A 22,256-nucleotide genomic window follows, 5' to 3' on the forward strand; every position below is an offset into this window, starting at 1 on the left:
CTCTGTATTATGTAAATTTTCAAGCATAAGCAAAAGTAGAGAAAATAGTACAATAAACCATCAAGAATCTATCATGGAGCCTCAAAAACCATCAACTTCATCCTAAACAAAATATTGGATGCTCAGAAATATGAGACACAGAACAAATGGGCTTTGACTATACTTGTAATCTCTTTATCAGAGTGGTCTCCAAAATGGGAAGGTACACCACAGGGAGAGGCTGGGAGAAAGGTGGCACAATAATGGGACACTAAAAGCAAATACTAAAACTACCTATACTCATGTTTTAGCTAAGAGAGAAAGAAGTGAAGCTTCACTAGTATTTCATACAGCCTGCAGTGTCTCACTGCTCCACTATCCTATCTCTATCCTACACGTGTACATGTATTCACACACACACACACACTCATACGTGCGCAAGGTAATCCACCTAAAGGAAGAGCAAGAGTTCCACAATTCACAGGAGATGACAGCAGTACCTGCAGTTCTTCGTTCTTTTTCAGCAAATTGTTTACATGTACCCAGTTAAGTGACTAGGCCTGTTACCTCAAAGAGCAAACTCTACCTCACACTGAGAATAAGTTATGATAAAAATCCTAACTATATACAAAGAGTCACTGATTATTTTTCTAACATTTAAAAGTGAGTATGCATTTTCCTTTTAACAAAAAGACAAGTGTTTCTTTTCTGGGGAGGAGGGCAGAGGCAGTGATGGCAAATAACTGTGACTAGTATGCTACCAACCATATTCAGCTGACCCTTGAACAACATGGGGGTTACAGGCAACAACCCTCCTCCAGTCAAAAATCCACATATAACTTTACCCACGGTTGGCCCTCCATATCCATGTTTCCACATCTGTGGATTAAACAAGTGTGCATTTATTGGAAAAAAATCTGCATTTAAGTGGATCCAAGCAGTTCAAACTTGTGTTGTTCAATGGTACATTGTATTCTTAAGAAGCATAAAGATATTTAGTCTGTTCCCCCTCAAGGCAAGGGGAATACTTCAGACACAGTGAGAAAGTAACGACTCTTATTTCAGTAAAACATCTACTATAATGGGAACTTTTTTTTAACAGTTTTATGCTTGGAAATGTTTCCATCATTATATAATATAGTTTCTGAAAAAGCTTACACTACAACTGTAAAAACTTTCTTATGTGAACACACTGAAAAATTTTGAAACAATTTTCTAACATATGTGAACCCATTTGCTATAATTACAAAAATGCCAAAACCTGATTAGTTTGCAAGCACTAGAATCAGAAAATGTATATTTACAAGGTAAAGCTCAGTAAAATCTTTACTTAGTGTATAGCCCTAAAAAAGTAATTATTATGTCTTAATAAATATAGCATATGTTGTAATTCTTCCATTTGGGAATTATGCATCTTTGTGAGATTTGTCTTTCTTTCAGCCAAAAGTCATTAAAACCAAGTATCCAAATGAAATTAATTTAGGGCCAGATTTCCATATCATTGTAACATAAAATATTAAACTATCTAAAATCATAATGAAGAAGCGTATTTAATTATACTACTCCCACTACAAGAAAGGTTAATGAAAGATACTAAAGTAAGACCTAAAGAAATACATACCCCAATTTCCCCAAATTAATCTGTAAATTTAATGAAAGTCTAATCAAAATCCCAAATGAATATCACATGAACTTTCCAAGTAGAACCCTAAAATTCATTTGTGAGAGTAACAGGTCGAGAATAGCTGAGATGGGGGGAGGGTGTAGCTCAGTGGTAAAGTGCACACTTAGCATGCAGTATCCTGGGTTCAATCCCCGGTACCTCCATTAAAAAAATTAATATATAAATTAAAAAAAAAGACATAAGAAAAAAATAAATCAAAAAAGAATATCTGAGACAATTCTGAAATTAAGAAATAAGTAAAACAATGTGGCATTATACAAGATTAAACAAATGGGAGAGAAAAGAAGAGTATTTACAAATGGGCCCCAGAGTGACATCAGCATCATGATAGAATAAGACATCCATCGTTTTGTCCCCTTCCAACAATAACTCAGCACCTATCCACGGACCTCTGTGGGAGCTATGGGATCTAGCACCATAGGCCAAGGGAGCTGGAAGGAGTCTCTCACCCACTCATGCTTTGGGTAACAGGCATTCAGATCTAGTCCCAGCTGTGGGCCTTGCAGTAACTCAAGCACTGACTCTAGCCCCTCTTAGCCATTGTCTGGGAGCTCCAGACAACACTGTCTTAGACAATCACCCACAGATGAGAGAGCCTTTGTGGAAGTCCAGGTTTCCACAGAAGTTCCAGCACATTGCTGCAGAAAAAAATGGGTTTGGACACACTGGAGAGGAGTGCTGAATCATGAGCTGCATGACTTGACTCGGGGTGGGAAGGGGCTGGGAGAATAGCAGACAGGACTCCTAGAAGGCGTTAAAGGGACACAGATCCCACTAACTTCTTCACAGACACCATCAAAATACATAATACATAACAAACCAATTACAGAAAGACAAAAGAACTCAAAATCGGTAAATTTAAAATGGTAATTCACACAGGAAGAAACCCAAATGGCCAATAAACATAGAAAATATATTCAACACCTTTTATAATCAGAAAAAGGCCAATCAAAAGAGAGAAAAAACATTTCACAACCAGCAAACTGATAACAATTATCAAGTGTGACAAAACTAGGATTTAGCAAAAATGCAATGAAAAAAGAACTCATTTCCTGCAGATGAAACTATAAACTGGCATAGCCACTTTGGAAATCAATTTGGCAATAATTGGTAAAGTTGAAAAGGAACACAGCGAACAAGCCAGAAATTCCAACTGAGTTGCTCACCCTAGAAGAACACCTGTTTATGTACTTGGGGGAACAGGGAGAAAGACATTCATTGATGCAACGTTTGAAATAAAGGAAAAGTAGAAACAATTTTAAGCATGTCTCAGTAAAGAATGATAGAATACAACAAAGCAGTTACACAGGACAAATTAGGCTCTCATTTACCAACACTGATAAATCACGAAGCTATATAGCTTTGTTTTTATTTTAAAAAACAAGTTGCAAAAGGATCTGTAGAGTAGAATACAATTTATGTAAATTATAAGCATACATTATAATAGCATATTTTGCCTATAGATGTCTGTAGAAATGTATAGGAATGTTCATGAGAATGATTTACAGCAATTTCAAGAGAGGTTTCCTTGGGGAGATAAGGGAAAGTAATTTGAGCAATCTGTAGCAATTACAGCAAAATGTTAGCATCCGCTTAATCTGACACTTATATTCTTCTCTATATTTACCTGTAGGATTGAAATGCTTCAAAATTTAAATAAATGTTTTAAAAGATAGAAATGATACGGTGAAAAAGAATATGAAAATGAATATATGTATACTCATGTTATGACTGAAAAACTGTGCTGTACACCAGAAATTGACACAACATTGGAAACTGACTATAATTCAATAAAAAAATTTTTTTAAAAAGTAGAAATGATAGACAGCATTCATAAATACTTTTCAAGAAATAGAATAGTTAGAAGCATATATGAGGAATGAAGTAAGATGGTTGTTTTTTTCTTAAGATGAAAGATGTTGGAGTATATATGTGCTGATGGAAATGATGCATTAGGGTGAGACAGATTAATAACAAAGGAGAGAAAGGAGATGTCAGAAGGAGCAAAGTCTCAAAAGGAAAAATGAATGTAGAATAGTATACTTTGCTAAATACAGTTGACACAATGTGCTTTGATTTTTGATTATACGTAACATTCAAGAAAGTAGGGCGACATCAGTGGACTAAGGACTTCTAAAAGTTTGCTTTTCCAAAAAGATTATGAAAAACTGGCAGAATCAACTTTTTTCAGAACTCTGGAAACTAACAAAAGGCTTTCAGCAACCCAAGGAACATTTAGCCAAGAAATGAGCTGAATTTCAGGAAGCACAGAGGACTTTGTGGTGGTGTAAAGTATCACAGTCCCATTCTCTGCTCCCTAGCAGCCTTGAAAAGTAAATTTGTATTCCTGGTACTGATACCAGAGTGAGCAGAATAGGGATGGAGTTCTCTCAAAGCTTCATTCCCAAAGAGGAGTCATTATGTGACCTGGAAGAGTCCATCTGAAAGGCTTATCTACTGGACCTCACCCAGATTCATTAAAAGCTTTGCTCTCGTGGGGTTGAAGGGTGGGGGTTGTCGAACAGTTTAACACCATAGTGGTTTGAGAGGATGGATAACAGTTGCGACACACAAGAAACAAATCAAAAAGCTCAAGCAAAAGCTGAGGAGTGAGATATCCACAGGGGCTTTGGAAAGCTCAGACATTTTCTTGGGAAGCTAGAAGGCCACACACATGTTCAACAGAGAGAGAACATCAAAAGGAGAAAGAAATATAAGTATTCACATTTCGCTTAAAATACAGATGTCAAAGAAGAAAACAACTATAACAAAAAACTTACTGTGTAGCCTTAACGATGTCCCATGTGCTGTAATCGTCAATGTGAGCTTTCCGTCCGAGGGGTTCACCATACCCATGGTTATAATGGCTTTGAGGTTTGATTTCCTATTAAAGAAAAAAAATCACACAGAAGTAAGAATTGAGAAAAGAGGTACAGAAACATTTCAGTATTCTACTATTTTTTTTGCTGTTTGAAAAATGCTAGTTATTTAAATAGTTTTTTTGCTGAAGTCTGTACTCTTTAGAGAAAAAGCACGTTCAAATAGATCTACCCCTTAAACAAACTCTCAAAACGGACAAGTTGCAAGACTATAAATTACTGACAAATTAGTAACTGAAATTCATCTTTAGCTCCACAGAACTGTCCTACTTCATCAATCAACTCTCATTCCCTCAGACTAATTTTTCTATTATTCCCCAATAATCCCTAGCTCTTACACTCTACTTCAAAAGTTTCATCACATGCCAAATAACAACTAAGGTCCTAAGGAAAAGAATTCAGATATTATTATTCTACTATTCTCATATATTACCGTTCCTTACACTCCTTCATGCTGAGGGCTTGTTAAGTATCTACTATTAGGCGACTAAAGAACAATGGGGCAGCTCTATAAAATGTAAACCAGCTTGAGCAGTTCTAAAGATGTCAACACCCTTAAAGAAACTAATTGTTATATAAAAGTTTCATAGATTACATCCACTTAAAGCTTATATGCTGTGTGCAATTTTTCTACTTAAAATCAAAATTTACTATGCATAGTCAGTTTCCTCAATATACCACAGCACTAAGATACAATTGTTTCTTTGATATGAAAACAGAAAAATTGAGCATATTTGACTCTACTATTATCCATTCAAATTTCTCTAATTCTGGTATTTTTCTCTCATGCACACACGCGTGCGCACGCACACACATACATACACATAAAAGGATAGGGCATAGCATGGTATTTGGAAAGAATTAAGTCCTTAGAATAATTCATGGTCTCTTGATCACTGATATTTAATAAAACAAATTTAATGATATTTCATCGGAGGATTAGCCATTTAATTTGTGTGGAAATTCCAAAAGTGATTTGTTTGAGCCATACATTTAGACTATCTGAGAATTTCAAATGACAGGGAACTAAAAAGTTTCACAATAGCAAATTCTGCTTAGTACCTAATCTTTCAACAAATTAGATGCTAAGTTCCTTATGAAAATGCCATAGTCAACATTAAAATACTACTGTAATAATCATAAATCTACATTAGCAGAAAAAAATAGATAAAATCAAGATTCACAACACAACACACATAACGCATACAGTTTACTAAGTAATTTTTTGAGAGATTGTTCTTGAGCTCCATTAAAAAAGAACTGGTTAAATTTGAACATGGGCAGGTATAGTATTTTGGGTTTATGCAAGATTCTAAATAATTGACAAAGCAAACCAATACATAAGATTTACCCATTTAATTTTTTTAAACTTTTTCTATTTAATTTCTCCACTGAAATCCAATTCTCAACTTCTCTATGCTCTAAGTAGCACAAAGTGAAGAAAGACACCTCTCAGATCAGTAACACTTCCTTCTATCTTTTTCTGATTTTATTCTCCCCTACCATAGGGAAAATAACTTTTTTGATTCTTATTTTCCTATAGGACTATAAGATATCTGAAAGACAATAAATGGTCACAGTCTACAAGAAGAATGGAATAATACATCCAACAAAACATGTATTGAGAGCCTGCTACAAACAAAGCAGTCTACAATGTACTTAGGACCCCAAGCAAGGAGGGTAAGGCCAGTGCAAAGTTTAAGAGGGTGCCAAAAAACTCCCTAACCAAGATTTTAAAAAATCTTAATGAATTACCTTTTAAAAATCAAAACCAATGCAAAAAAAAAAAGACAGAAAGAAAGAAGAAAAGAAAACCCAAACATCAATTTTTTTTTAAAATTGAAGTACTCAGTTACAATGTGTCAATTTCTGGTGTACAGCACAATGTCCCTGCCATACATATACATATTTTTTAATATTCTTTTTCATTAAAGGTTATTGTAAGATATTGAATATAGTTCCCTGTACTACACAGAAATTTTTTAAATCTATTTTTATATATAGTAACTAATATTTGCAAATCTGAAGCTAACATTTGCAAATCTCAAACTCCCAAATTTATTCCTTTCCACCCCCTTCTCCCCAGTAACCATAAGATTGTTTACTATGTCTGTGAGTCTGTTTCTGTTTTATAGATGAGTTCATTAGTATCCTCTTTTTGCTTTTTTTTTTAAGATTCCACATATGAGTGATATCATATGGTATTTTTCTTTGTTTCTGGCTTACTTCACTTAGAATGATGATTTCTAGGTCCAACCATGTTGCTGCAAAAGGCATTACTTTATTCTTTTTTATGGCTGAGAAGTATTCCGTTGTATAACTATACCATCGCTTCTTTTATCTAGTCATCTGTCAATGGACACTTAAGTTGTTTCCATGTCTTGGCTATTGTATATAGTACTGCTATGAACATTACAGTGCATGTAGCTTTTCGAATTAAAGTTCCCTCAGGATATATATCCAGGAGTGGGATTGCTGGATCAAATGGTAAGTCTATGTTTACTTTTCTGAGGACTCTACATACTGTTTTCCATAATGGCTATACCAAACTACATTTCTACTAGCAGTGTAGGAGGGTTCTCCTTTCTCCACACCCTCTCCAGCATTCATCACCAAACATCAACATTTTAAATACAGACAGCACTACTATCACTCAATTTTCCTTCTATGCCAGGCTCCACTATGGCTTGGAGAAGTATTGCAAATCGAAATGCAAATACCAAATACAGTTTCTTGCTCTTAAGGCCTTTATAATCCAAAGTGGAAGGACAAAATAGGTAAGAAACATAAGTCAAAGATCAGAAGCAAGAGCTAGGTTAAAACCTAAATAAGGACAAATAAGATGCAAGAAGTACTAACATAACTTTAAAAATTATTTCAACTGGAAAATCTGTTAGGGCAAACTGCTACTCTTTTTTTTTTTTTTTTTTTTTTTTTTTACTAAGGACAAATATATTGCTTTCACAGGCAAATAACAAATATTCATAAAATAAAAAATAAATATCTTTTTAAGCCTTACTATTATAATGTTTTCATGTCACTTTAATTTCATTTTTATCTCCAGAGACCTGTTATTATATATATAATGGTTCAACTGTATTCTTAGTTTATCTACAGTCCATTTTGTAACACTGACATTGCCAAGTGTGATCTTCCAAATGTACTAGAAAGCAGACTTTTTTCCCCAATAACATTTAAAAATTAAACCTATGTCAGTATTTATTTTATCCCAATTATAAGGTTTTTATTTGTTTCTACTTCTTAGCAAAGGAAATCTGATTTTTTGGAAGATGGCTTTACTTCTGTCCCTAGAGTAATTCTAGGGAGGTAGAGGTATTCCCACTAAAAGACAGAAAAAAATGGTGTTTAAGCAAATCTCCAACCTGTTTTATTATTTTTAAAAAATTGACAATACGAATCTTATGTTTCTTACTTTTAATCATATTGGAAATTGATACATCTCTAGAACTAGTACTTTGACAATCTGACAAATGACACTATCAAGATAACCACCACTATCAATAGGCCTTGGAATAATCAACTTTTAAAAAGTTTTAAACTTTTAAAAAATATAAAATAAGAAAGTATTGTGTTAATGTAAATAAGTCATAAACGTATAGATGAATTAATTTTTTAATTATAAATTTGCTATTATATATCAGATAAATTTTCAACATACAAATAATTAATGACACTTATTTTTCCTTACTTTAATGGGAACCAAGAAGCAATTTAATTGATATCTCTGTAAGGGAAAGTAATGCTGATTTTAAAATACAGATGTAGGTCATTACAACTTTTAAGAATGCAGAGGGGGCAGGTATAGCTCAAGGGTATAGTGCGTGGTTAGCATGCACAAGGTCCTCAGTTCAATCCCCAGTATCTCCTCTAAAAGTAAGTAAGTAAATAAATAAATAAATAAATAAACAAACCTAATTCTCCACCCATCCTCCAAAAAAAGAAAAAAAAAAGAAAAGAAAGAAAAAAAAAAGAATGCAATAATTCCATTAGAAGCAGCATGGTGTAACAGAAAAAGTTTGTAACTGAGAAGCTATTGAATTGAAGGTCTGCCACTCTCTATCTCACCTACAACCCAGGAAGGCAATTAACAACACAGGAAGGCAGGTCTCTCATTTGTAAAAAGAGGATGATGAATAAAATTGGAGTAGAGTTCCATTGAGGTGCCTCAAGGACCAAAATCAGGGCATCAAAGAGCTTGATGGTTTAATCTCCACTCAATTCACTCTCTTCTTAAACAAAGCACTTTATTTATACTCTTTTTAGATACTGGGGCTTTAGATAATATTTCTTTAATTTTAAAAAATCAGCTGCCTTTTTTAAAAAGCTTAAAAACTACTAGATTAGAAGTCCTCCAAGATCCCTTCTAAGGATCATACAATGATTTGATTGGAATAAGGATACCACTAGAAAGATCCTTAAGGTACCTAATTGACAGTCAAAGGTTTTTATAGCTCTAGGAGTTATTGAAGAGAAAGGAGAGAGAGCACCTCCAAAATCTGCTGCTGAAGTAGCAGACTGGAACAAGAGCTGGGATAAGCTCAGCTGCCATAAGCTGCTGCTGAAAGAAATCAACACGACAAAACTCCAACTTATACAGAAGATACAGGCAAACACTAGCTTGTATGTATTACCAATCAAATACAGATGTTTTATAAGTGCTCTATTAAGAAAAGGTGCTCCAAGAATCAGTTCTGTGGTAGAGTATATCTGAAAGAATAAATATGCAAGAGTAAATTCAGGAATATTCAGAAAGAAGGGTAAGGGTAGGGACTTGCCTGTTAGTAATTACAATATATTAGAAAGCAAATTAATAAAAAAAAAAAATAGGAGTATTGTAGTAATAAGCAGAGCAATGGAAGAGAACTTGAAGAATGAGAATTAGAACCAGGAGGGAAACACTGTTACTTATTGTATAAATAGACAACTGGCTAGCCATTTGGGATTAAAAAAAAAATCATCAGGCTCCAACATAGAAGGTTGATGTGCTAGACAGAAAGATGCCAATAAATACAGTCAAGGATATAGTTTCTTTAATGGCAGATGTTATTTAAGAAGTTATTTAAATTTAATTACCAAAATGCTAATATGTATGGTAAAGAAATCATAAATCCCAAAAGAGGAAATGCATAAATCCCATCTTCAACTGAATGTAAACAAAGGCACTCAGGCATCTAGTTCAGTAGGCAATAAAGAATCAACCAGTTCAACACCCATTTATGAGAAAAACTCATACCAAAGTGGGTATAGAGGGAACATATCTCAACATAATAAAAAAGCTGTGTATGACAAACCCACAGCCAGCATAATACTCAACAGTGGAAAACTTAAAGACTTCTCACTAAAACCTGGAAAAGACAAGGATGCTTACTCTCACCACTTCTATTTAACAGTCTTGGAAGTCCTAGCCATAGCAATTAAGCAAGAAAAAGAAAAAAAAGGGATCCAAATTGGAAGAGAAGAGGTAAAATTGTCACTATATGTAGATGACATACTACATGAAAACCCTAAAAGCTGCACACAAATACTAAAGCTGATAAAGAATTTAACAATGTAGCAGGATACAAGATTAACATACAGAAATTAGTTGCATTTCTTTACACTAACGATGAAATAATCAGAAAAAGAGTAAAGAAACAATTCCTTTTAAAATCACATCCAAAAAAATAAAATACTTAGGAATAAATCTGACCAAGGAGGTGAAAAACTTATACATGAAGAACAGAAAACACTGATTAAGGAAATTACAGATGACTTAAAGAAATGGAAAGATATCCTATGCTCTTGGATTGAAAGAATCAATATTGTTAAAATGGACATACTGTCCAAGGCAATCTACAGATTTAATGCAATTCCTATCAAATTACTCATGACATTTTTCACAGAACTAGAACAAATAACCCTAAAATTTAGATGGAATCACAAAAGACCCAGAATTGCCAAAGCAATACTGAAGAAGAACAAAGCTGGAGGAATAACCATCCCAGACTTCAGACAATACTACAGAGCTACAGTAATCAAAACAGCATGGTTTGGCACAAAAACAGACATACAGATCAATGGAACAGAACAGAAAACCCAGAAATAAACCCACAGACCTACGGTCAATTAATCTTTGACAAAGGAGGCAAAAAATATACAATGGAGAAAAGACAGTCTCTTCAGCAAGTGGTATTGGGAAACGGGACAGCCACATGTAAATCAATGAAGTCAGAACATTCCCTCACACCACACACAAAAAGTAAACTCAAAATGGCTTAAAGACTGTAAGACAAGATACTACAAACCTCCTGGAAGAAAACATAGGCAAAACATTCTGACATAAATCTTAGCAATGTTCTCCTAGGGAAGTCTATCCAAGCAATAGAAACAAAAGCAAAAATAAACAAATGGGACCTAATCAAACTTATAAAGTTTTGCACAGCAAAGGAAACCATAAGCAAAACAAAACAACAACCTACAGAATGGGAGGAAATATTTGCAAATGATGCAACACAAAGGCTTAATTTCCAAAATATATAAACAGCTCATACAACTTAATAACAACAACAAAAAATCCAATCCAAAAATGGGCAGAAGACCTAAACAAGCAATTCTCCAATGAAGGCATACAAAATGGCCAACAGGCACATGAAAAAATGCTCAATATCACCAATAATCAGAAAAATGCAAATCAAAACTACAATGAAGTTTCATGTCATACCAGTCAGAATGGCCATCATTCAAAAGTCCACAAATGATACATGCTGGAGAGGGTGTGGAGAAAAAGGAACTCTCCTACACTGCTGGTAGGAATGTAGTTTGTAGCAGCCATTATGGAAAACAGTATGGAGAGTCCTCAAAAAGTAAAAATAGACTTAACGTAAGATCTAGCAATTCCATTCCTGGGCATATATCCAGAGGGAACCCTTAATTCAAAAAGATACACCCCAGTGTTCAGAGCAGCACTATATACAATAGCCAAAACATGGAAGCAACCTAAATGTCCAACAACAGATGACTGGATAAAGAAGCTGTGGTATATTTACACAATAGAATACCACTTAGCCATAAAAAGAATAAAATAATGCCATTTGTAGCAACATGGATGGACCTAGAGGGTCATTCTAAGTGAACCAGGCCAGGAAGAGGGAAAAAAACAAACAAAAAAACCCCATGATATCACTTATATGTGGAATCTAAAAAAAGCAAAATGAGGACACCAATGAACTCATCCACAAAACAGAAACAGACTCGCAGATACAGTGAACAATCTTATGGTTACTGGGGGAAACGGCGTGGGAAGGGATAAATTTGCGAGTTTGCTATATATAAAAACAGACGAAAACAAATTTCTTCTGTATAGCTCAAGAAACTATATTCAATACCTTGTAATAACCTTTAATGAAAAAGAATATGAAAATGAATATATGTATATATATGCATGACTGGGACATTATGCTGTACACCAGAGATTGATACATCATAACTGATTATACTTCAATTAAGAAAAATAAATAAATAATTAAATTAAATTAAAAATAAAAAGAATCAACCAGGGAGTTCTGAGCAAGCAAGAAAACAAGATTAGGTATGTAATTTTAAAAGATCATTTAATGATTTTTTCCTCTTCCATAATATATTCTTCTTCCTTCCTGTCCCATTTATTAAAAGGCATTTCTAACTATCAAAATGTCCAAGCTAAAAATTCATTCAACTTTGACTTAATCTCCCAAAACTTCAGCTGTAAGTAGTTATCAAGTCTTACTACTTCTTTTCTTAAAACAAATCCTTAACAGTCCTTTTCTGTTTTGCCTCTACAATATCTTCTCAAATGATCTGTCCACATTGTTGTTCCAATCACTCTCCTGCTTAAAATCCTTACGATCATGTGTATAGAATAAATCGAGAACATTTCAGGAATCATACAAAATCACTCAATCTGCCCCAACTTACTTTTTCCAGCTTTAATATTCACCATTCCCTTCTATGCTTTCCACATACTTCTGTGTACCAGCCATTCCAAGAAGTCATGTACTTTAAAAACCTCAGTATCATTTTGTTCATGTTAGCTATTCTACTCAGAAGGCACATCCCACTTTAGGTTTGGCAAACTTTTGCAAATCCTTTGATTCACAATTCAAATGTCACCACAGCCCTCCTTGTTTCCCTCAAGTAGAGTTAACTGCCCTGTTAACTATGTTCTCACTACTATGCAAATGATTATAGTCCTGTGTGATGGTATATGTGTTAGTTTCCTACTGATCCTGAATGGATTACCACAAACTCTGTGGCTTAAAACAACACAAATTTATTATCTTATAGTTCTAGAGGTCAGAAGATTAAAATCAAGTATCAATATTGCAAGGAGTCAGCAGGGCAATGCTTCCTCAGGAGGCTCTAGGGGAGAAGTCATTCTTTGCCTCTTCTAGCTCTGGTGGCTTCTGGCATTCCTTGGCTTGTGGTGACATCACTCCAATATTTGAGGCCAGCATCCTTAAATCTCTCTAGTCTGCTTCATGTAGGTTTCTTCTGTGTGTGTGTTCAAATCTCCTTCTGCCTCCCTCTTAAAAGGATCCATGTAATTGCAATTAGGGGCCACCTGGATATCCATGATAATGCCCCCCATCTCAAGACCTTTAATTTAAATCATCTTTGCAAATCATCTTTTTCCCTTATAAGGGAACACTTACAGAACAAGTTTCAGGGTTTGAGATTTGATATATTTGGGAAGCCATTATACTGCTTAGAGAGAATGGGAATAAAGGTGGAAAAGAGAGAAGTTAAAGAGGCAAAGTTAATATTACGCAGACTAGGTGCCGTTTGTAGTTTTCTCTTGGTTATAAATTTCCTCAATCATTGACAGATTCAACTGCTGGCTCTCTCGCATGGGGCATTTTGAGAATTTTGGAACACTCTCTCCTTGAACAAACTGCAATCAAACTCTTCTGAACATTCTTCTCAACTAGTCTTTGACATTGGCACCCATCCTTACTGGGACTGTACAGTCCAGCTTTAGCAAGAATCCTGCTAAGTTTAGTTTCCTATCCTTGAAATATAGTCATCCTGGCCTCTTTTCAGCAAGAATCCTGTTGAGTTGGTTTAACAAGAACCCCCTACTCTTGATGTCTCCTCTTAGTATCTTCGTCCACTGACCCCCTCAATCTGCCTGTTGGCTATAAATCTCCAATTGTCCTTGCTGTATGCAGAACTGAGCCCAGTTCTATCCTGAGGGCTTCTAACCTTTTCTTGTAATAGTTTCTAAATGGAATCCATTTTTACCATTTAAACTACTATCTAGCTCTGGTTTTCCTTGACAGAACCTCCCTTTGTAACAGTCTCTGGTGCAGAAGAGACATTCTTCAGCTCACCTCTAAAAACTCCTCAGCTCCTCTGCCAGTGGTATAACCTTGAAGTTGCTTCTACCCAGCAGGCAATTCTCTTTGGTAAGTTTCTTTCAAGATGGCTCTCTCCTCCTAGCCTAGCCTCTAAAATGTCTGGTTGGTCCAAAGGAAATATCTTTAACTCAGTATCACTGGACACACAGAAGAAGCTCTCTCTTCTGGCTCCACCACTGTAAGGCTGTTTTACATATCTCTTACCTTTACGCTTCCCCAGTAAAGCAGCAGCAGCAGCCCCCAGTCTCTGGACCTTCAATAACTCCAGGGGACTCAAACAACACTTTTCCAAGAATTCTCTAACATTCCACTCAGACGTCATCACAGGAAGACCTAACTATTTTCTGCAACCCAGAGGACATCCAGCCAGAGAAATATTTTCCCTCCTGAAAAGTTCTCCAGTCTTTCAGAGGAGTTGTTTGCAATCCACATGGAAGACAATGAACACTCCAGCACTCCCTCTTGGGTTGATACCTCTTCAAAGAATCCCTTGCTCCCTCTAAAGTCTCTCTTTATTTTGTATAGACTGGAGGTAACAGAGTTCCAGTACAGATCACAGCCGTTTCCCGGCAAGTTCAGCACCTCCGTTTATACTGCAGGGCTCCTTTGGCAGCTACTGTCCTCAGCTTTGAGCTCCAGGAAAAATGCTTAGATGACAAGAAAAATCCCACTTAATACTATACAAATTACTATACAAAAATATACCTAAGTACTTAGTATTTTTCATCTAACATCATGTTTTTCAGATTTACCTGTGCTGAAACACAAAGTTCTAGTTTAGTTAATGCAATTATTATATAGTATTCCATTACGTGAAAAAACCACATACATTCTTCTATTAAGTGACTTTTTTACTACTATAAACCATAGTGCTATGAACAATTTCATATAGGTCTCACTTGTAAAAGTTTCTCTGGGGTAAGTACCTAGTAATGGAACTTCTAGATAAAGAGAATTTGAGTATCTTCTGCTTTACGGTCATTAAAATAACTTTCCAAGGCGGCAGTACCAACTTACACTCTCACTAGCAAAGTATGAGTTTTCCTTTCATTATACTTAGATGTACTAGGTTTCTTAATTTTGGAGGAATCTGATGAGTACTAAATCTTATCTTGTTTTGATCTGCATTTCCCTGAAGCAATGCGAAAAAAGTTCATCTAGGAAAGATTAACTATAGCAATGCTGCTGAAAAGTTAACAAGGATGAGGACCACAAGCTCTCCAACCACTGTATTTAGCAATACAGATTTCATGTTACTTTGACAAGGTGGGCGCACATGCTAGACCGGAACTGATTAAAGAAAAGATGGAAGGCAAGGAACTGGGAACAGCAAATACAGGCACACCTTTTGAGGAGTTTTGCTACAAAAAAGAGCAAAGAAATAGGGCATTAGAAGAGAAACGGGATCAAAGGGAAACATGGTTTGGGTTCTGGGATTTTTTTTCGGATGGGAGAAATGCTTGCTAGTAGAAATTATCTGGTAGAGCCAAAAACTGAAGAGGTAGAAATGGAAGTATGAGTAGAGAACTTCTGAAGAGATGCCTCAAGTGGGCATGAGAATACAGAAATTAGCATAACCAAATATATATAGTACTTTTATGCTAAAAACCACAAAACACTGATAAAAGAAATCAAAGAAGATCTAAATAGACAGACATATCATATTCACAGATTGGAAGACTCAAAACGGTTAAGATATCAATTTTTACTGACACACAGGTTTAACACAATTCCTATAAAAATTCCAGCAAGACTTTTTGGATATATAGACAAGGGTATTCTAAAATTTATATGAGAAGGCAACTAAAATACTTAAAATAACTTTGGAAAAGATGAATAAAGTAGAAAGAAGTAGTTTACTCAATTTCAAGACCTATTATATAGCTCCAACAATCAAGACCACGTAGTATTGGCTGAGGGATAGACACATAGATCAATGAAACAGAATACAGAACCCAGAAATAAAAAGATACAAATATGCTCAAATTATTTTTGATAATAATGTAAAAGTAATTCAACAGAGGAAAGATGAGCTTTTCAACAAATGGTACTGGGGCAGGTGGACATTTACAGGGAAAAAAGATGAAGCTCAACTTAATTCTCACAAAAAGAGAAATTGATCCTGAACATAAATGTTACATCTAAAACCATAAACTATTAAAAAAAAAAAAAAAGGCAAAAATCTCTGGGATCTACAGCTAAGCAAAGAGATCTTAGACTTGACATTAAAAGTACAATCTATAAAGAGAAAACATTTATAAACTGGATTTCATCAAAATTTACTTATGCTCTGAGAAAGACCCTGTTATGAGGATGAACGGACAAGCAATAGACTGGGAAAAAAATATTTGCAAACAGCAGCAAAAGACTAGTGTCTAGGATATTTAAAAACAACAACAACCTCTCAAAACTCACCAGTAAAATAAACAATCAAATTTTTTTAAATTGGCAAAAGGCACTGTTACAGGGTGAATTGTGTCCCCCAAAATCCATCTGTTGAAGCACTAAACTCTTATTCCTCAGAATGTGACTGAATTTGGAGCTAGGCCCTTTAAAGAGAGGATCAAGTTAAAATTAGGGTAGGCCCTAATCCAGCCTGACTGATATCCTTATAAGAAGAGAAAATCTGGATACACAGGCAACAGAGACGCATGTGCACAGAGGAAAAACCATGTTGAGGACACAGCAAGAAGGCTGCCATCTGTTAAGCAAAGAATGAGACCTCAGAAGAAACTAAATCTGCAAATACCTTAACCTTGGATTCCTAGGCTCCAGAATTGTGAAAAAATAAATTTCCATTATTTAAGCCACTCCCTATGTGGTACTTTGTTATGGTAGCCCTAGCAAACTAATACAGACATGAAGAGACATTTCACCTAGGAGGATATATAGATGGCAAATAAGCACATGAAAACACTGTCAGGATCATTAGCCATTAGGGAAATGCAAATTATTCCACAATAACTTACCATCACAAACCTACTAAAATGGGCTAAAACTAGAAAGTGCCAACACCAAATGCTAGTAAGGATGCAGAGAGAACAGACTGCTCATGTATTGCTGGTTGGAATGTAAAATGTACAGCCACTCTAGAAAACAGCTTGAAAGTTTCTTAAAAACATTAACATACAACTGTCATATGACCCAGTAATTGCACTCCTGGGCATTGATCCTAGAGAAATGAAAATTTATATTTACACAAAGACCTGTACACAAGTAGTTAAAGCAGCTTTATTTATAATAAGCAAAAAATGGAAGCAACACAGACGTCATCAATGAGTAAATAGTTAAGCATACTGTGGTACACCCACATACTACTCAGTCATAGAAAGGAATGAATCACTGATACATGCTAAAACCTGGATAAATCTCCAGAGTATTGTTCTGAATGAAAGAGCCATCCTTACGGTTACATACTACATGATTCCACTTAAATAGCATTCTTAAAATTTCAAAATTATAGAAATGGAGGATAGATTGGTATGGGTATACAAAGGCAATACAAAAGATCTTTGTGGTGATAGAAATATTTCATATCTTCACTGATTCAATATTAATCTCCTGGTTGTAGTATTATATCCTAATTCTGCCAGGTGTTGCCATTGGGGCAAATTGGGTAAAGGGTACATAGGATCTCTCTGCATTTTATTCTTACAACTAGATGTGAATCTACAATTATCTCCAAATAAAAAGTTAAAGAAAAATCATCAACTTAAACATTTTAAATGTGTGCAATTTATAAATAAAACATGTCTCAATAAAAAGTTATACAGTAAAAAATATTTTTAAAAGTCAAGCAAATTTTTAAAAAACTACTCAGACCAGTACTGTCGCACTGAACTTTCTGCAATTACTGATATATTCTATGTTTCTGTGCTCTCCAAAATGGTAGCCACTAGCCACACATGGCTAACATACACCTGAAATGTGAGTAATGTGACTGAAAAGCTCAATTTTTTTATTTTATCTATTTTAAATTGTTAAATTTAAACAGCTATTTTTTTGTACGCAGCCTGTGATAACCTCAAAAAATGGTTCGCTATTCACTTGACCCAGAAAACCCCACAAAATCATACAAATCAAGAGGTTCAAATCTTCACTTTAACTTTAAGAACACTTGTGAAACTGCCCAGGCCATTGAGGGTATGCATATCCGAAAATTCACCAAGTATCTGAAGGATGTCATTTTACAGAGCAATGCATACCATGTCACCGTTACAATGGTGGAGCTGGTAGGTGTGCCCAGGTAAAACAGGGGGGCTGAATGCAAGGTCCATGGCCCAAAAAAAGAGCTCAATTTTTATGGCACATGATCAAAAATGCAGAGAGTAATGCTGAACTTAAGGGCTTAGAAGCAGATTCTCTGGTCACTGAGTACACCCAAGTGAACACAGCCCCCAAGATGTGGAACCAGACTTACAGAGCTCACAGTCAGATCAACCCTTACACGAGCTCTCCCTGCCACACTGAGATGATCCTCACTGAAAAAGAGCAGATTGTTCCTAAACCACAAGAGGAGGTTGCACAGAAGAAAAAGATATCTCAACAGAAACAAAAACTTATGGCCTGGGAATAAATTCAGCAAAAGATAAACACAAATAAAATAATAAATAAATAAATTTTTAAAAATTTAATAGCCCATCATTGGTGGCTACCATAATGGACAAGTCTAGACATTACAAAGAATTGGAAAGATCATTATATGATAAGATGAAACTATATCCAAAGTGTACTCAGAAAAAATGTAAATTTTATACCATATGATACCACTTATGTAACAAAAATAAGGAAATAAATGTAAATAAAAACATATATATAATATACAGTTACATATGCTTTCATCTTCTACTATATACCCTTCTGCATAAATTTTAAATTTTTGACAATAATCATGTGTCGCTTTTTTTTTTAAAGCCAAAACCCCATGCTGAAACTTAACTTTTTGATACCTTGAAAATTATACACTATTCAACAATACAAAAAAACCTGGCTGTTAGGATAATATTTCAGAAAGTTAAAGTTTTTGTTTGGTCGGCTAGATTGCAGTTTGGCAATTTTTTTTCCCAAGTGTGGCCTTTTTTATGGACTTCATCCAATTACCCACAGAAAAAAAGGAGACAAATAAGGGAAAAACAAGTATAAATAATGGGAACTTATGAAATCAAGTTAATTAGCTTCTCACATAAACAGCTGGAAGACCCTGGATATTTATATTCAGTGTTTAGTCAGAAAGCAAAATTTCTTTAGAAAATAATGTCTACAGTTTATTCATGATTAAAGTTACAGAATTATTAATGAAGATTAATGAGTATTTATAATTACAGTAAAGGGAGATAAAATCTCCAAGGTAGAAACAGGTTTAACAATGGTGTACATTCTCTCTCATAATCTTAAACTGCAGAAAGAATGGAAAGAATATAAAACAAATAATAGTTAACTCTAACTATGTTCCAAGTGCTATTCTAAACTTTATTTAGAGGCAGGAGTCCATAGAATCAAACATGCCATTGACTATAAGATGCACATGGTATACCGTATTTACTACTGAAAAAAATTTGTGTACAAGTGGATTTGCACAGTTCAAACCCATGTTGTTCCAGGGACAACTGTACGTGACATTATTGTAAAGGAAGAACTATGGAGATAATAAAAAGATCAGTGGTTGCCAGATTTACCAGGGAGGGAGAGATGAATGGGCAGAACACAGAAGATTTTTAGGGTAGTGAAACTATTCTGTATGATACTGTAATAGTGGATACATGTCTATACATTTGTCAAAACTCTTATTAAAAACCAAAAGTGGACCCTAAGGTAAAGTACAGACTCTAATAATGATGTGTTGATGTAGGTTCATAGACTATAACAAATGTGCCACCTCCAGTGCAGGCTGTTCACAGTGGGGAGGGAGACTGGAGGTGGGGGGCCAGCAGGTATATATATGGGAATTCTCTGTACTTTCTGCTCAGTTTTGCTGTGAACCTAAAAATACTCTAAAAATTGAAGTCTTTTAAAATATTTTTGCAAGTAAATGTGGACATTTGCCATCAGAGCCAGGCAGAGTCTGTCCAATAATACTCCATCAACTCCATGCCATCACTATTACATTGTGCTGCACTATACAAAAGGGGCAAATGGATCCAAGCAGTTTGAACTTGTATTCAAATTCAGTTCTGCCACTTATCAGCAAGTTACTTACCCTCTCTATGCCTCGATCCCCTCATGTGTAGAGGTATAAGAAAAGTGTGAAAAGTAAATGAGTGAATATTTATGGAAAACTGTTTAGGACAGTGGCTAGCTCATAGTTATAATTTGATAACTGTTAGCAATTATCATTGTGATTATCTACCAGATTGAGGAGATAATATGAAAAACACAGTACAATGCCTCATACCTTAAATGTCAAATTAGTTTCCTTCCTCCTCCTGTAATAAAACCTCTCCCACATGTCAAGCACATATCAGAGAGAGGGGGACAAGGGATGGAACTGTTTGTCATAATCCCCTCTGGAGCTTTTTCAAAATATATATACCACAAACCCACATAATAAATTGGAAACTTTGAGAGGTGTCTATGGAAGCATGTGTATTCTAGTAAAGTTCTCCACAAGGTTCTAATACACACACACATTTGTACTCCACCCAACCCACACAAATCAAGTTCTGATGAAGTTACTGCACACCAGTGATTAATGAGGTTCAATGCACTGAAATATCATATATTTTCACATAAATTTCTTGGAGCGCCTATGTATTGCCTTGATCAGGGGCTGGCAAATATAGCTCACAGGTCAACTCTGGCCCACCACCTGGTTTTATATATAAAGTTTTATTGAAACACAACATACCCATCCATTTCCATACTGTCTGTGGCTACTTTCATACAACCACCACAGAACTGAGTAGTTGCTACAGAGACTATATAGCCCACAAACTTGAAAATATTTACTAGCTGGTCTTTACAGAGAGAGTTTCCCAACCCTTGGTCTAGATTATTCATACAGAATGCTATTCAGTAGCTCAAGTAGAATATTTAGTGTTAACAATGAGCTCAATATAATTACAGCATCTCTTAAAGTACATAAAAAACTAGAAGACTGGAAAAAAGCAAATAAGCAGTTCTTCACATTAGGAGTTCAGAGGACAGAAATAGTTTTGCCTGCTAGCATTCCTTCCTTAAGGAAACTTCCTCCTCCAACTCCAACCAAGAGACCTTGGCCAATTATAGGCCCTCTCCCGCAGTCATAGGAGTGGGCACATAACCTACATCAGGACAACCCGAAGCCACTTTCCAATGCGGAATAAGGAAAGACATGCAGTCCCTCTCTAAGGGTTTGTTGAGATCTGAGATATCAGTACTGGCATCCACGCCCCCACCACACAGAAGAAAGAGGCTCTACACTAGGGCAAAATAAAGCTGAAAGGCAGAGATGAGAAGAGAGGATTGTCTTGGTGACATTCTCACCTCAGGTTCCAGTTATCTTGGAGTCCAACCAATTGTACCCTGGCCATCCTGAGTCTGGGTTATGTGAGCCAGTGAACTCCCACTTTTGCCCAAGAAGATTTTTAAAAGGTCATGATATCTACAATCCAAGGATTCTCACTAACACAAGCAACTTCTTCAGCTCACAGAGAGTTTGTTTGTTTTGTTTGTTTGTTTGTTTGAATGAGAAAGGGGGTAGTTGGTCACCAGTTTTGTTCACCCTTCATTAAAACCTTCATAAATTAACAAATGTTCATAATCAGAAATTTATTTTTAAAAACTGAAAAAGGGCACAGTAACATCGCAATTAGTAATTATTTTTCACTTTGTTCCTAGTATAAAAGAATTGATTGAAAAAACACAAGCTATTTGACAAAAAAAAAAAAAAATTCAGGTACATTTAGCCCTATCATCTCCATCTCCTCAACAACAATTACTGATAATCGGAAAGATGAGCCTAAGATACTATAACCCTCTGATTTATCAAAGAAAGATTCTATCATATCTAGTATTATTAACCCTAGAAAGTGGAGTAATTCATTTGGCAAGTTTTCAACAGCAACTGAAACAAAACCCAAAAATGTTCTGTTACCCTTCTATGATTCATGAAATTAAGTTCTTTATAGTATCTCAACTACAGAAAGCTCAAGTTTCACTTTACTTTCAAATCAGCTGCCAGTAGCTCTATCCTAAGGAGAATTTTACAGAAGCTATCATCCTACAAATGTATAATTAATACATTGGGTGAGACTTTTACTTGAATATTTTATAAATATAATACTGCCATGAATCAGTTTTTTTAAACTGCAAAGTTTAAACTATTTGATATTTTATTCTTGA

General features: G+C 35.2%; 1 protein-coding gene across 4 annotated transcripts in view; it reads right to left on the reverse strand.

Moving 5' to 3' along the window:
- The window catches only part of ZDHHC17 (zDHHC palmitoyltransferase 17), a 194,533-nt gene that overhangs the window by 55,182 nt on the left and 117,095 nt on the right, over positions 1-22,256 (reverse strand). For all 4 annotated transcript variants that reach the window (XM_074375373.1, XM_074375372.1, XM_074375370.1 and 1 more), the window contains one exon: positions 4,444-4,547. In XM_074375373.1, coding sequence (XP_074231474.1) covers positions 4,444-4,547 — 104 coding nt within the window. The remainder of the gene's footprint in view (positions 1-4,443; positions 4,548-22,256) is intronic.

The sequence above is a fragment of the Camelus bactrianus genome, chromosome 12 (genome assembly GCF_048773025.1).
Source record: "Camelus bactrianus isolate YW-2024 breed Bactrian camel chromosome 12, ASM4877302v1, whole genome shotgun sequence".
NCBI lineage: Eukaryota > Metazoa > Chordata > Mammalia > Artiodactyla > Camelidae > Camelus > Camelus bactrianus.